Source organism: Serinus canaria, chromosome 8, assembly GCF_022539315.1.
Source record: "Serinus canaria isolate serCan28SL12 chromosome 8, serCan2020, whole genome shotgun sequence".
Lineage (NCBI taxonomy): Eukaryota > Metazoa > Chordata > Aves > Passeriformes > Fringillidae > Serinus > Serinus canaria.
Window position 1 is genome coordinate 19,072,780 of NC_066322.1, and position 13,770 is coordinate 19,086,549.

General features: G+C 39.6%; 1 protein-coding gene across 1 annotated transcript in view; it reads right to left on the bottom strand.

Moving 5' to 3' along the window:
* The window catches only part of OLFM3 (olfactomedin 3), a 46,983-nt gene extending 33,579 nt beyond the window's left edge, over positions 1 to 13,404 (bottom strand). Inside the window, exon 1 of the mRNA XM_030226787.2 lies at positions 13,195 to 13,404. Coding sequence (XP_030082647.1) covers positions 13,195 to 13,263 — 69 coding nt within the window. The 5' untranslated portion in view covers positions 13,264 to 13,404. The remainder of the gene's footprint in view (positions 1 to 13,194) is intronic.
* Positions 13,405 to 13,770: the final 366 nt, after the last annotated feature.

Below are 13,770 nucleotides of genomic sequence, written 5' to 3' on the forward strand. Positions count from 1 at the left end.
AAATACTTTCTTTTATTAATAGCAATAATTAACATCTTTGGGATTAAAGGGGGAAAGAAATCTTTCTCTGTGTTGTTCATATAATAGTAAACCAATATAATGGTCATTGAGAATTGTATCCCAGGACATAATTTGGAAGTAGATGACCTATATGGTTTCCAAAGGCTTTCTTTACAATTTTATAAACAGACAAAGAATGTCTCACTTCATCTGGAAACGAGTTGTACCTATATAAGTGCTACAAAAGCTTGAAGGTTTTGGAACACAATTTTCATTAAGGACAAGGGATCAACTTGTGTCACTTGGCACTTTCATCTTTTCAGGTTCAGTCAACAGTGAGGATTTTCTGATAGCCATGCAGTGGAAACTCCAGGGAGGGGGAAGCTGCCCCAGCAGTGCAGGTAATCAGCCATCCCCTAAGGGCCATAGGAGCTTGTCAGAGGCACACCACAAAACTGCTTCATAAGGGTTAATCTTAGCTTATCCAAGCTTGGGTTCTTTGGTCAACCAAGCTTGAATTCACAGAAAGTATTTAAGTCTGGAACAAGTCTGACTGAATTATTTTCTATTTCATTGTGTTTCAAATTTTAATATTTAATTTCAATATTTTAATGTGTTCAGTCCCACCTAGCAACAAAGAGGAATTCTAAAATCCTGTTGCTTTCCCTGTGGTATGAAGAATGTGTGTTCTTGTCATGGATATGAACCTACAGTTAAATTGCTAAAACCCTGGAGTGACAGCAAGGGAGGTAGACCTGGAAGTGACCTCTATTGATTGTAATTGAATACACTGGTGGTGAAATCTAACTCGTGAGGTGCAGATTTGGTATCATTAACATCTAACTTGTGTACAAGGAAGTAGCACATTTATATGCTATTTCACAATGCATGGAGAATAGAAATGCATGTAAGACCACATAAATGCCTTTTGTTTCTAGATTGAGTACAATAAATACTAAACACCAGGTAACAACATATTCTCTCACCATTACAGAGGGTAAAGGTAATCTTATATTAATAATATGAAGCAACTGTTATGCAGAGATAAATCCCCAAATTCTTACTCAGACAGGATAAGGATTAAGAATTTTATTCCCTATTGCCTGTTTACCAAACCTAATTACTTGGTTACAGGTGTGCATGGTAAAAGACATTGTCACTGTGCCCAGAAAGAATGGAACCATTCTCTTTTTCACACTTTGCTATTGCACTGTTCTCAAATTAGTCCCTGAAAACTGAACTAAAAAAAACCAAAACCCAGAAGTGTGAGTTCAAACTACCATATCTGTGTTTTGTAGATATCCAGTCCTGGTGTTAGCAAAAAATGAAACAGTGTCTGCATGATAACTAAAAATGAAAAATGACAAGCAAAATCCTTACTGAATATAAATGATGTTCAGTTCCATAAACATTTCTGTGTATGAAATGCAACTTTGATGTTCTTTAAGGAGGTTGCTAGTGATGACTCTAAGCATTAAATGTCACTGTATTGTGCAAGTGTATCTGTCTTCTCTAAAATTATAGAGGCACATTGTGTCTTCTGATATCTAGGACTAACCCTGAAGGGACTGCCTTCAGTATGGTACCTAGTTTACACCACTAAGGATGTCACAATTTTTTCCTCTGCAAATTGCTTTTGCTCATTGGTTCACCAGACAAATGGAATTAAGACAGTATTATCTTTTTCTCTTTCAAAACATAAAACTCAAATAACCATTGTTTAGGGCAGAAACAAATCTTTATACGTGCCTGATCAACTCAGTGTAATCTGCAATAATTGATGTGTTTGCTGGATTATGTTGGTTTATTTGAATATTAAGGTTTTACCAGAATGAAATATTTAAGGAGTTTTATTTAGCTAATGATGAACAGGGAGTAAATAGCAGCATGACTTTCTTTGTTTAAAAGGTTTCAAGGAGAGGAGAAAAGGCAATTAAGAATTCCCCTACACAGAAAACAGATTTCTTTCTCTGAGCACTAGAATGGGTCCTCAGCCAGACTTCTCTGAGAACCTCTGGTGACAGAAATGATGCAAAAAATGTCTCTTGTAATTTCAGCTTAGGATTCCTTTAGTGAGGAGGAGGGAAGGAAGAAAATGGGGGCAAGGATATTAAATAATGGTGGACAGATTACATCTTATCTAACTTTTAAGTGTTGTGCTGATGTCAGGCCCAGGCACAACCAGTAATTACTGGCTTGGGGATGGCAGAATCACTCTAGACTCAGTAACACCACAAAATTACAACTGGGAACTTAGTTAGGGTCAGATCTTCAACTGGTATAACTTGTCTGACTTCTGACAGTGCTCAGGGGCTGCAGCATCTCTCAATTAGAAACAGACCAGAGAAAAGGCCATCAGTCAATCCTCAGCCTTTGCCACTGTTTCCCTGCTGCACTGCAGACAGCATTTGTAATTGCACTGGTTCTTGTACAGATACACTGGCCTAGGGCTCCTAACACATTTTAATTGTACCTGAGACTCCAACACATTCTCCTTCTAGCTATTGAATAAGAAAATTTATTTTCTTGAGATTGTACTATACAAATCCCTTGTGAATCCCATAAAAACAGTCATGTTGTTTGCTCTGCCTGCTCTTTCTCTTATGGAAGATTTCTTTTATTTCTTCTGCAGTAATGTATGATATCCTCAAATGACAGAACTCTGGACAGAAACAGAACAGGATGGCTTAACAGTTCCCAGAAACACAGTACAAGATAGTACAGTTCAAAGCAAATTCATACACTGAATCCATTCATAATTGCATATTCACAGCAGGCCTCCAGAACAGCAGCAGTGGAATGTGTTAGGCTCTATCTCACTCTTCTCAGAAGTGCTGAGAGCCCCACTGTGTAGTTAAAAATAGACTGCACAGTATTCTCAATAATAAGGCTAAGCAGATAATTTGATCTAAACAATTTAACAAAATTAGCTTTCTCTTTTACTAGACTCAGTCTAAAAAGAGTGCTGTTTTTGGCAACATTTCTATAAATAATTCCTACTTCACAGCTATTTTATGAATAATTCACAAATCTGAATACTAAAATTTGAGCAACATTGGACTGATAAGCCATAGATATATTGGTTTTTCTTAAGTGAGTACACAAAATTTGTTATCTTACACACATGCAAGTAGAAATTATAAATGTGTATTCAAAATGATAGTATTCACCTAACATTCTGCTTCATCATTGATTTTGCCTGATAGGAAAGTAGTACAAACAATTTTTAACCTCCACTTGTTTAAAAATTGGAATAGCTATTTGTGGAAGATTTCACTTGTTTTCCTTCCTATGTATCGAGGGCAGTGTGTTAAGAAACACAAATATTGAATAATTTGCTTTTTCATCCTCACTTTCTTCATAGGTGTCTTGCACTGACGTGCTTGTTCACAATAATCTCCTGTCCACATGGTCTGTGATGGGCACAGGCCTGCAGACACAGCCAAAAGTAAGGGAACACTCTTAACTCACAACTGATGGATGGGCAGCGGGAGATACAGCCACAGGGCTTTCTTCAGGCACTCAGCAGTGTATTTTTTAATGAAATATATCCCAGTCCCAATCTATTTGGGTACTGTTAGGTTTATTTTTATTAACAGGTCAGTGCTTTTATGAAAGACAAAATAGTCTTCAGGTATTAGCAAGTTTTTTCACATATTCCCATTTTCAATGTTTCCAGGCCGTTCCCAGTAGAATTATTTATTTTAACCTCACATTGTATCATTTGGATTCCTTGTCATCTTCCCTTTCTAAGCCTATTCTTTCCATTTTTCAGAGTACCTAGTACATTTTTCACAATGTGCCCTCTAGTTAGCTTATTGCTTTCATCCTTCTTTTCATCACAAACTCTCAGCTTCACAACCTGTTCATTTGAGATAGATTTTACATTTCATCCTGTAAGACTCCTATCTTGTGCATTTTTAAAATGTATTCATGTTCCAAATGACACAATTCAAACCAAACATTTTTGGTGCCATGTGACAACAGAAGTTGTTTTCTCAAGGGACAATAGAGACAAGGCAGTGCAGGTGGTCCTGCATATGGTTTTGAGTTGGATATAGAGCTCCTTTTTCAGTCAGCATGGCATAGCCCTCATCCACAGTCAGGCATTTAAGGGTTTGTTCTGAACTCCCCAGGACCTCCAGTGCTATCTTTGGTCTTTCAGCCAGCTACTCTTCAAGGAAGTTGATCTCAAAGTAAAGACTTGTAATGAACACACACCATGGCACTCAGTTATACTGAGTTTCTGAAGGTGGTGGTCCAGAGGGACTAGAAAGTGAAAAGGTAACATTGGTCATTCTTAAGTATTAGAGGCTACTAAAACCAGAAAATCACAAAATACAAATAGCATATATGCAAGAATGCTAATGAGAACAGAAATGTGAGTGCTGGATGATATCCAATTGCATGTGGTTTGGGAAAATTCTGAAGGAGAAAAGATGCAACCTTGTGTCTTTTTAACAGAAGAGCCGGGCAGTTAGGGCATATCAGGCATATTTTTCAGTAATCAGCATCACTCTTACTATCCATTTAGAAAGTGATTTGGGGAACCACATGAGAAAACATGAACTGTTGTCAGGGTCTGAACAAGGGTCATGTCCCTTGTACAGACATGGACCCACTGGCTTACTCAGTCTTAACCTTACTTCATTTCTGTGCCATTTCCAAATGGGATAGAACTATTTGCAGTTCTATCAGCAATTAATTTTATTCCTGAAAACACTGGTGAATGTAATATGAATGCCATTAGCATCTGGGGAAATTTTTCATCTGTATAAACAGCAGTGGTGGCCTTAACCATTAGTGTAGCTTGCACACTTGACAAATCTAGAGCTGGACAAATTGGAATCCTTCAGTTGGAATACTTCAACTACTGCCAGTATTGCAGTATCTGTGAAAATCCTTTCTCCTTCATTTTCACAAAAATCAAAATTCGAGGCTTTCCATGTTTCCTGGTGGCTTCTTGTATGGCAGCCTTATCAGAGACATCAGGGAAGCCTGATGTCATTCTGTCTTCTTTTGGTTTTGAAATGTCCAAAGGAAGAATGTTTCTTCACTTCTCAAGCAGGCTGGAAGAAACTTAGATTGAGCCAACACAGTCCTTCTCCTTGTGCATCATATCCACCAGGATAATTACATTGTCAAGTCTGACAAGTAGAGGAGTAGATCTGCCTGTATGTCCCTGCACACACCGGTGATGTTGAAGGAGTTGGAAGAACAGATGAGTAGCATTTGTGGTTGTCCTCACATGCTGCTGTCTGAAGCACAGAGCAGGAGGAGGAAGAGCGGGAAAGCTAGCACTGACTGAAGTATAAATAAAGGTGTTTTGAGGACAGGAAACTACTTCTCTGCCTGCCCTAATATTCCACAATCTAGTCCCTGGTGGTGCTCCCAAAATCAAGTTATTACTTTATGAAATACTTCTAATAATGACTGAGTATTTTAGCCAATACAGTTTTTCTCCAGAAAAACTTGAGATGAGACAGAACCACCTTAGAGAGGGAGAACTTTTTCTCTAAAAAAGATAAAACACTACGGTCTACATAAAATGGGCATTCTAAGAACACTGATTCAGTAAATGTCTTGCTTCACAGTTTTTTTCAGATGCCTGCTCTTTTTTGTTGACAGATAAGAGGAGATCTATATATAGGTGTGTGTGTGTCTGTAGGCTAAAGCTGTATTTTGCTGTTTCAAAGAAAGACCAGAACACTGCTGGTGTTGTGAGATCTCACAGAATGGTAACAGCAACATCCACTTCAGATAAGGATAACAGCAAACATTTAAAGCAGGGCACCATATGTACATGCAAGGCCAGTACCCAGAACTTTGGATACACTTATTTTACTCTATTACCACAGTGAGGATATTCACAGCAGATGTATGTGGCTTTAGAAGAAAGCAAGTCCAGAGGGCAAAAATCAGCAAAAAAAACCCCCAAACTACAGCATGGAAATCTGAGCTTCTTGAATTGTGCTGGACAGACTGCTGATCACAGCAAGATATACGGAAAGGAAACAAAGTAGAAATATATATCTGTATTATCTGCTAATATGGAAGTATTTATTTTAGCTGTGTCTGCAGAACTAGTATAGCAGAAGGTCATTAAAAATTATTTTTATAAACTTTCTCTTGAAAAGGATTAGAATGCAAATCAGCTATTTAACCTTGCATGAGCCACAGCTGACAGATTTTTTGATGTCTTAAGTGAACCTGTTACATCAAAGGACATAGGATTATGCAGTGCAAATGTAACTGCAAGGGTTTTAAATACAAGTTCAGCAGAAGGGTAAAGACATAGCCACTCCCACTCTTTACATATGCTCCTACCTTAGAGGAACTTATTCTTTGCATACACTGGTTTCAGTGTATTTTTCAGGGCCAGGACACTTCTGTATGACTAAAAACTGAAGTTTTGTATGACATAGTATGGAATACAGTTTCCAGTTTGCTCATTTGCCTTTCCAACTACATTTTTGCATATCTAGTCTAATTGCACATGTTACTATAGGTACATAAATTCCTACATGTTATGTGGCAGGCAGAGGTGGCAGTAGGATTAGCCTCTAGGTTAAAGAATCAGAAGTAAACTTGAGGCTTTAAAAAGTCAGAAATGCAGGAGATCATCCTCTTTGCTTGTGGCTAAAGCTGATTCTATGTGACACTGTTAACATGTATGTTTTTAGTGTTTTGATAATTGTGTATGTATTCAGGGACAGGATGGAAAACAGATCAGTGGCAATCTTTGTATTTAGGCTACTCTACCTAACATGCATCTCTATATTCTTTATGCAGGTGCCCAGAAACACCTGTGATGACAGCAAATAATACTGATCTGAGATCTGATTATAAATGCAAACCTGTCACACAAGGTTTCAGGACTGGACCTGTGCTCTTTGTACCATCATGTATTCTGTGTACTGATGGTTACTCAGTACAATAGTTTGTTACAACTACACTGCCTTCTATGAATTTTCTTGGCAAAAACATGTATCTTGAAAATGAACAGTCTTATAATAAGAAGGTAGAAGTTTGAATAATATGTAGGAGGTTATACAAAAAGAAGACAAAAACCTAATTTTAGTAGGGAGGCTGAGACTGAGCAACCACATTTAATATGAGTAAGGAAGGGTGTGATAGGTTTGTGTTTATGAGATCTCAGGTCAATAATATTTGCTGTCATCACAAGTATTAATGTATTCAAAATGTTTCTAAATGAAGTTCATATTTATATAAATTTGATTTTAAATCTGTAGTCCAAACTCAAATAGCATTTACAATTTCATACATGAAAAACTACTAATATGCTTAGTTGTCTCCTTCAAAGGGACACACAAACACATTTTGCAGTATATTCCTCTAGCTGTGGTTCTAAGAAAGAAAATCCATTAAAATCTCTATAAACTATCTTTTAATAAAGTGCTCCAATAATTTAAGAATAATATTCACCATGTTATGAATGGCACTCAATAAGAGAGTTTATTCAGTTCTCACTCAGACTGGAGTTAGTTTTTTCCAGTTGTTCTGGTTGCCCCCTTATGGGTTACTTTGCAGCTTGAGGAGGGTGCAAATACTATTTCTCAAAACCAAAGCAGTGAAGAGGGCTACTTGTTCTCAGAATTTGCTTACGCTGTTGCTATGCTGACTGATACATGCTTTTCAGTGAAACAAGTAAACAGAATCATTAAATCACAGTTACAAGGATTTTTTTGGATAGAAAGTGCAGCAGACAGATGACTGTTCTTCAGGGGAATGCAGGATGAAAAACACTGCATTTGTGTTATCTGGGGCTGCTTTAGGTTAGTTACTTAAGTTATTTAAAAGTCTGAAAAAGGCTCAGATGAGGTTAGAATATTAAAGTTTCTTTAATTCCTCCTGAGGAAAAAAAATGTTTTAAAGAAAGAGGACTGCATATTTTATGAGCAATTACATAAAATGTTTTTCTTGTGAAAAGACATAGCTGCAGAAGCAGCTGGGTAGGAGTTTACAAAATGCTATATCTATAGGCCTGGTATTCAATCTACTTTTGGCTGTAACTCACATTCCAATTTAAGATTGTGTACTAAGTTATGAAAAATATACCTGGTTGCTTCTTTAGCTTTTTTGATGTGCAAACCTCTGTCATGAAGCTGAAGGCAGCATAGCATAGTATGAAAGTATGCCACCATGAACCTTTCAGTATGTAAATTCTTCCAGAAGTTTTGAAATTCTGAAAGTCAGGTTACTTTTTCACTGTTTCTGAATTCTCACTCATGAAAAGAATTCTGTACTCAAACCCAGGCACACAAAGTCCTTGCTTTCTCTAGGTTTGGTCCTAAACAAGAAATCTACTGCCTTGTGGAACGAAGCAGAAGGATAAATTGCTGTTTTTGTTGAAGATGGTCCTTGACAGGACTTGTCTCACACTTCTGCTGCAAAGATTTACAGAATGTCTTTGAATTTTCCCAGCCTTTCAGTCAAGATTCACTAAGAATGCTTAAGTGATGCCCCAAACCACTTTTGTCCTACTGCAGTTTTCAAAAAGGTGATTTCAGTGCCCCAGACTGGGGCCTCTCTGAAGACTCCCTGTTCATTTCTTAATAGGTCCCTTATGAATTTTACATATTTGAACTTGCATTTTAAACACAACTGTGTTAAATCTGCAGCCAACTAGAAATACCATTTATAGAGCTGGTGATGTTTTAATAGCTTCAATACTGCATTTCTTGTTTCTGATGGTTGTCTTCTCTGCTTCAGCTTTTTCCTCTTTGCAGACTTAGTGAATTGATTCTGTTTCACTGGCTCACGACTTGGCCAAACATAGAAGAAAGGTGGAAGCCTGAAGGCAATATGCCTCTACTGGAAAAATAATTGTTTCCTATGAGGGTATGTCTGTGTATATGTATACATATACAAGTATATTTGAGATTTTCTATAACTTATATAATTGGTTTTGAGTGCATTCAAATGAGTAAAAATCATACCAGCCATGAGCAACAGAGGAACTGGTTTTTAACCAGAGGGGAAAAAAAAAAAAAAAAGATCTCTTCCCATCACCAGTTTTAAAAAGCCTTTAAAGACCACATGATATCTGATAGCAACAGGGGAGTTAGCACTCAGGCAGATGTCAGTCGTCACTCTCATGTGCTTGTGCATATTCTTTTCCAATATCTTAATATATCTTACTTAAAATGATGTAGTGAATGCCTGTCTAGAATGACACCTGGGAGAGAGCCCAGGGCATATTGATAGCAATAGGATGTTCTTCAATGGCTGTCTAGTCAGGCTTCACAGAAATGGGAGAGCAGACACCAAGTGAGACTTGTCTACAGTCAGCAGTTAATGATTTAGAGCATTCTTAAACCTTGGAAGTTTTTCTTAAACCTAGTCAGATTTTCATACTGACTAACTACTAATACTGTAGGAAACAAAGTAATTTAATTTTCAAGATTTAATTTAGCAGTGTAGTGTATTCCTATGAGTCATATTTTCAGTAAAATAGTTTATTGTGGTAACCCTTGCTGTACATAGTGTTCTTGTAAATTCTTGCAATAGGGATAAATTGATTTGTATTGCTAACCAGGACTAAAGCAGTGCACTCTTCCTACTGATAAGTTCTTGAAATCCAGGAAAAATAATGATTTTAGTGGCTATTTGTATAGTCTGATTATGTGTGAAAATCATAGGTTTTTAAAATCTAGTAACACAGCCATTCCAAGGAGTTTAAGCATTCAAAAACAGATGCCTGATTTCAAACCAGCTTTTTTTTTTAATGTTAATATTCCAAACCATCCTATTATCCCATGCAATGAATATAAATCACAGTTCCTTTCTGTAACTGTCCTTAATAATACTGTACTTACTTTCTATCTGGGATTGTACTTGGCAGTCATTTTCTGAAATATTTTTTTGCAAAATTCAAACAATGGAAAATAAATAGATGTAGGATATAAAGCCATTAAAGGCCTAAAGGTCATTAACTGCCCTCAAACATGAACATATTTATTAGATCTATTTAGATTTATAAAATTAAACTTACAAAATGTCATCTAGACTCCAAAAATTTCTGAGCTTGATTTCTATGTGGAGCAGCTTTATCACACTACAAAATGCTTACTTGGTTATACCACTGTAATTATCAAATGATGGTAAGCAAAGCAACCCTTATAAAAGAAGTCCACTTGACATACTATGAAGGTCATTACAGAAAACTCCAGGTGGAGAAACGCAGCACAGAGATGCCATCTAGCAGTAACTCTTAGAAATTTCCTAGTATCCTATGGATGCTTCCTTCTTTCAAGATACTGCACTTGTGAGTAGGAGAAAGGAAGATTTCTCTGTCAAAATCCTTTTGCTGTAGCTGGCTTTCTGCTGAATGTCTAGCCACCCTGTTGGAAATAAATCTTTACTGACATAAATTATCATTGATGATTAAAAAAAATTCCTATGTAATACAGAGAAAAAAATAAAGTCAACAAATGTAATGTTTAATAAGTATCTTAAATTGAAATTCAGTAATTAACACTGTGTTAAAATTATCATTAGTGAGCTGCCTTCCAGTTGTTAAAGAAGAATTTCTAAAGGTGATCAATATTTTATATCAAGTTTAAAAGAAAGAATTCAAGAGCATGGACAATAAATTACTATGATTGAAAAAAAATCTTAATGTTTCAGAGACTGGGAAATAAACAATATATAAATTTTTGTTACAAATTTTACCATAAGATGGCGATACTTAAACACTTTACTATCAGTAAATAACTGAGTAAGTTGAGCACATCTCTGTCATAACAAGAGTGCCTGAAGACAGCAGTCTTGACACAGTGTGGTACTAAATTAAAGATTTTTTTTACTCCCCAAAGCATTATTTTAAAATAGCTGATCAATAAAACCTGAAAATTATGTAGGACATGACTAGAAATGTATTGTGTATACCAGAAATATCTCTTGTGATTCATCTCCATAAGCTAAGTAGCTTGTGAGTCTCAAGGGCATGTAGAAAGTTCTCTTTCTAGGCATGGGCATACTGCCCAATTCTTTCTGGAAAAGAAAGAATTTACCATTCCCTTGTTTCCTACAATTACGTTCATATCATAGATTTGCTTTCTGCAGGGCAGAAAATTATTATTTTACTTCAATTTAGCATGCAGCAAGAGAAATAACTAAGCACTAGTTCTATTTCTGAAGTGTGTTCAGTCAAAACTTGTACTTTTCTGCTAGAAAAATGTTGTTAAAATTTTTACATAATTTTCCACAGAAGTATGAAATATATTGTTCATAGTCAACAAAAAGGACTGTTTGCCATGTGACACCTTTTTATGTTTAATGTGGTGTAGGATCCACTTGATCTCACTTTTTAAAATTTATGAAAACCCAATTAGCTCTGATAAAAACCAGACTTCCAATTTTAATGTAATCTTAAGGACTTTTGAGCTTTTTTATTCCTGACCCTTGACAAAGTCAAAAGAGCCTGGAAAGAACATCTGAATATGTCTGAAAATGTCACACAGAGTGATGAATAAAAGGCCATTTTCATGCCCTTTGCACAGCATGGCACAGCAAAAAGGGCTAGAAGCACAGTTACCAAAGTTCATTTGTGCTATTTCATTCCAGTGCCTCATCCTGTTTTTCAGTGCTGGATGGTGACAGAGACAGAAAATGGAACATTTTTTCCCAGTGTTATTTTGGGGTCTGAACTAAAAAGAATTGCTCTGCCATATCTGTTTGCTTCAGTAGTGGTTTTACTCTTCTTTGGACATAGAAAGACATAAATTTGCTTTTCATGCTTTTATGCAGTCTCTTTAGTAGATCTTGCTAAGTGCAACAGAAGACAAAATAATAAAGAAAATGTGTGTGGAAACCTGTAGTTATGATGAGACCATGTGCTGCTGTTCACACAGATGTGAAACTCCTGTGTGTGCATTGCCTGATGAGTCTCCTTACAGGCACAGCAATACCTGACTTCCAAATAGCTCTTATTTAATAGAGCTGATATAACTAATTTCTTAGTGTTATTAATCCTCTATCACCTCCTGCTTCTTTAAGTTGCCACTATATCTTATTGATTGAAAAGCAGTCAGAATACTGCAGCTGTAAATCAGATTTCCACTGAATTGCTTTTTAGGTTCTGTTTTTGTTTTCAAAGAGGAGCATCCCTTCCATATTGTTGGACATTCAGTACATATTTGTATATGTACAGATTGATATCTTTATTTTAAATGGAAAAGCTGCCAGAAAAGCTGAGCATTGCCTCACACCATTGGCAGGTTCCTAACTGGCACCATTAATATGACATTCACCACCATGTAATGTATATCGTGGTAACATGGCACAGAGTGCTGCTGGTGATGGACTGCAATATTATAGCAATGTTTTCTCTTGTCACGTTTTCTCTTTCTCACGTTTTTATAATATCACAGTTACAAGACTGTATGCCACAAAAAACCCCGACAAATGAGACAAGTTCTACATCTATAAAATACAGCGCTACAGACATCTGCAGACCTGGGGGCTTTGTCATTACTGCTTGTAAGTGGTAGAGTGCAATTCTGGTTTTCTAAACGACTTAATCTGAAATCTCCTTCACCAGCCAGGCTGCACGGCTAAAACCTACTGTTTACTTTTATCATTATTTCAATTTCAGCTGCCATATCTCGGTGACTCTACGTTTGTAAATAACAGAACTGCAGGAGCCCGACGCGTGGCTGTAGTACTAAATTCAGTCTTCACGTGACGCCTCCAGTTTCACTCGAAACAAATTTATTTCCAGTCGGAGGCTGCCGATACCCGCTCCCAGCGCCTCGCAGCTTCCTCAGAACTGGTGCAGTCACCCGGCGCTGGAAACGCCTCCTTGCCTGGAGCGGGATGGATCACCGCTGGTTTGCGCTGGACAGCGACCGGCCCTGGACAGCTGCCGGGCACGGCAGCCCCGTCCCTCCGCGGCAGGCACGGCTCAGCTCCTGCGAGCGAGCTCCTGCCGGGGCCGCGGGCGGCTGCGGGGTGCCCTGCCCTGCGCGCCCGGCCCAGGGCCCCCCGCCCGGGCCGGGAACCGGGGCCGGGGCCAGCCGCTCCCGACACGGACTCTCCCTCCTGGCCGCTCGGACAGCCAAGGACGCCACCCTCCTCTCCCCGGAGCCACCCCTCGCATCGCCCGCTACCGCAGACGCCGTGTGCGGGCAGGCTCCGCCGCTGCGAACTTGCCGCCCGGCCGGCTCCTACCTTGGAGGGATCGAGACCGGCCAGCAAGGACAGCAGCAGGAGGTTGAGGATGCTGGCGGGCGCCCGCATCCTGATCCCGGGGCTGCCTCTTCGCGCCGCTCCTCTCGGTCATTCACTCCGCTCCCGCAGCAGCGACCGCGCCGGTAGCCGCGCTCTCTGCCCGCCCGCTGGAGCCCGAGTGGAGGCGGCAGCGGCAGCCGCCCCGGGGACGCTCATTCCGTGGGCAGCCTCGGCGCGGGGAGGGCGGGCGAGGACGGCGCTGCCCGAGCTGGCGGAGCGGCTCCACGGCCCCGTCCCACCCCGCCCCTCCCCTCCCCCCGGCCAGCCCACCACAAAAGTTTGGGCCCGGGAGACGGCGGAGCCGGCGCGGCTGGACGGGAGCGGGCGGCGGATGTGACATCAGCGCGGGCGGGGGGCGCGCGGGCGGTGCGGGGGCTCCGGGCAGCGGCCGCGCGTGAGGGGAGGCGTGGCCGGGCCGCTGGGGGGCGCGGTGCCCCCGTGAGGGCGGCCCCGCCCAGCCCGCTCCCGGCCGCGGGTCAGCGCCGAGCCCGCCCCCGGCTGCGGGTTATTCCCCCC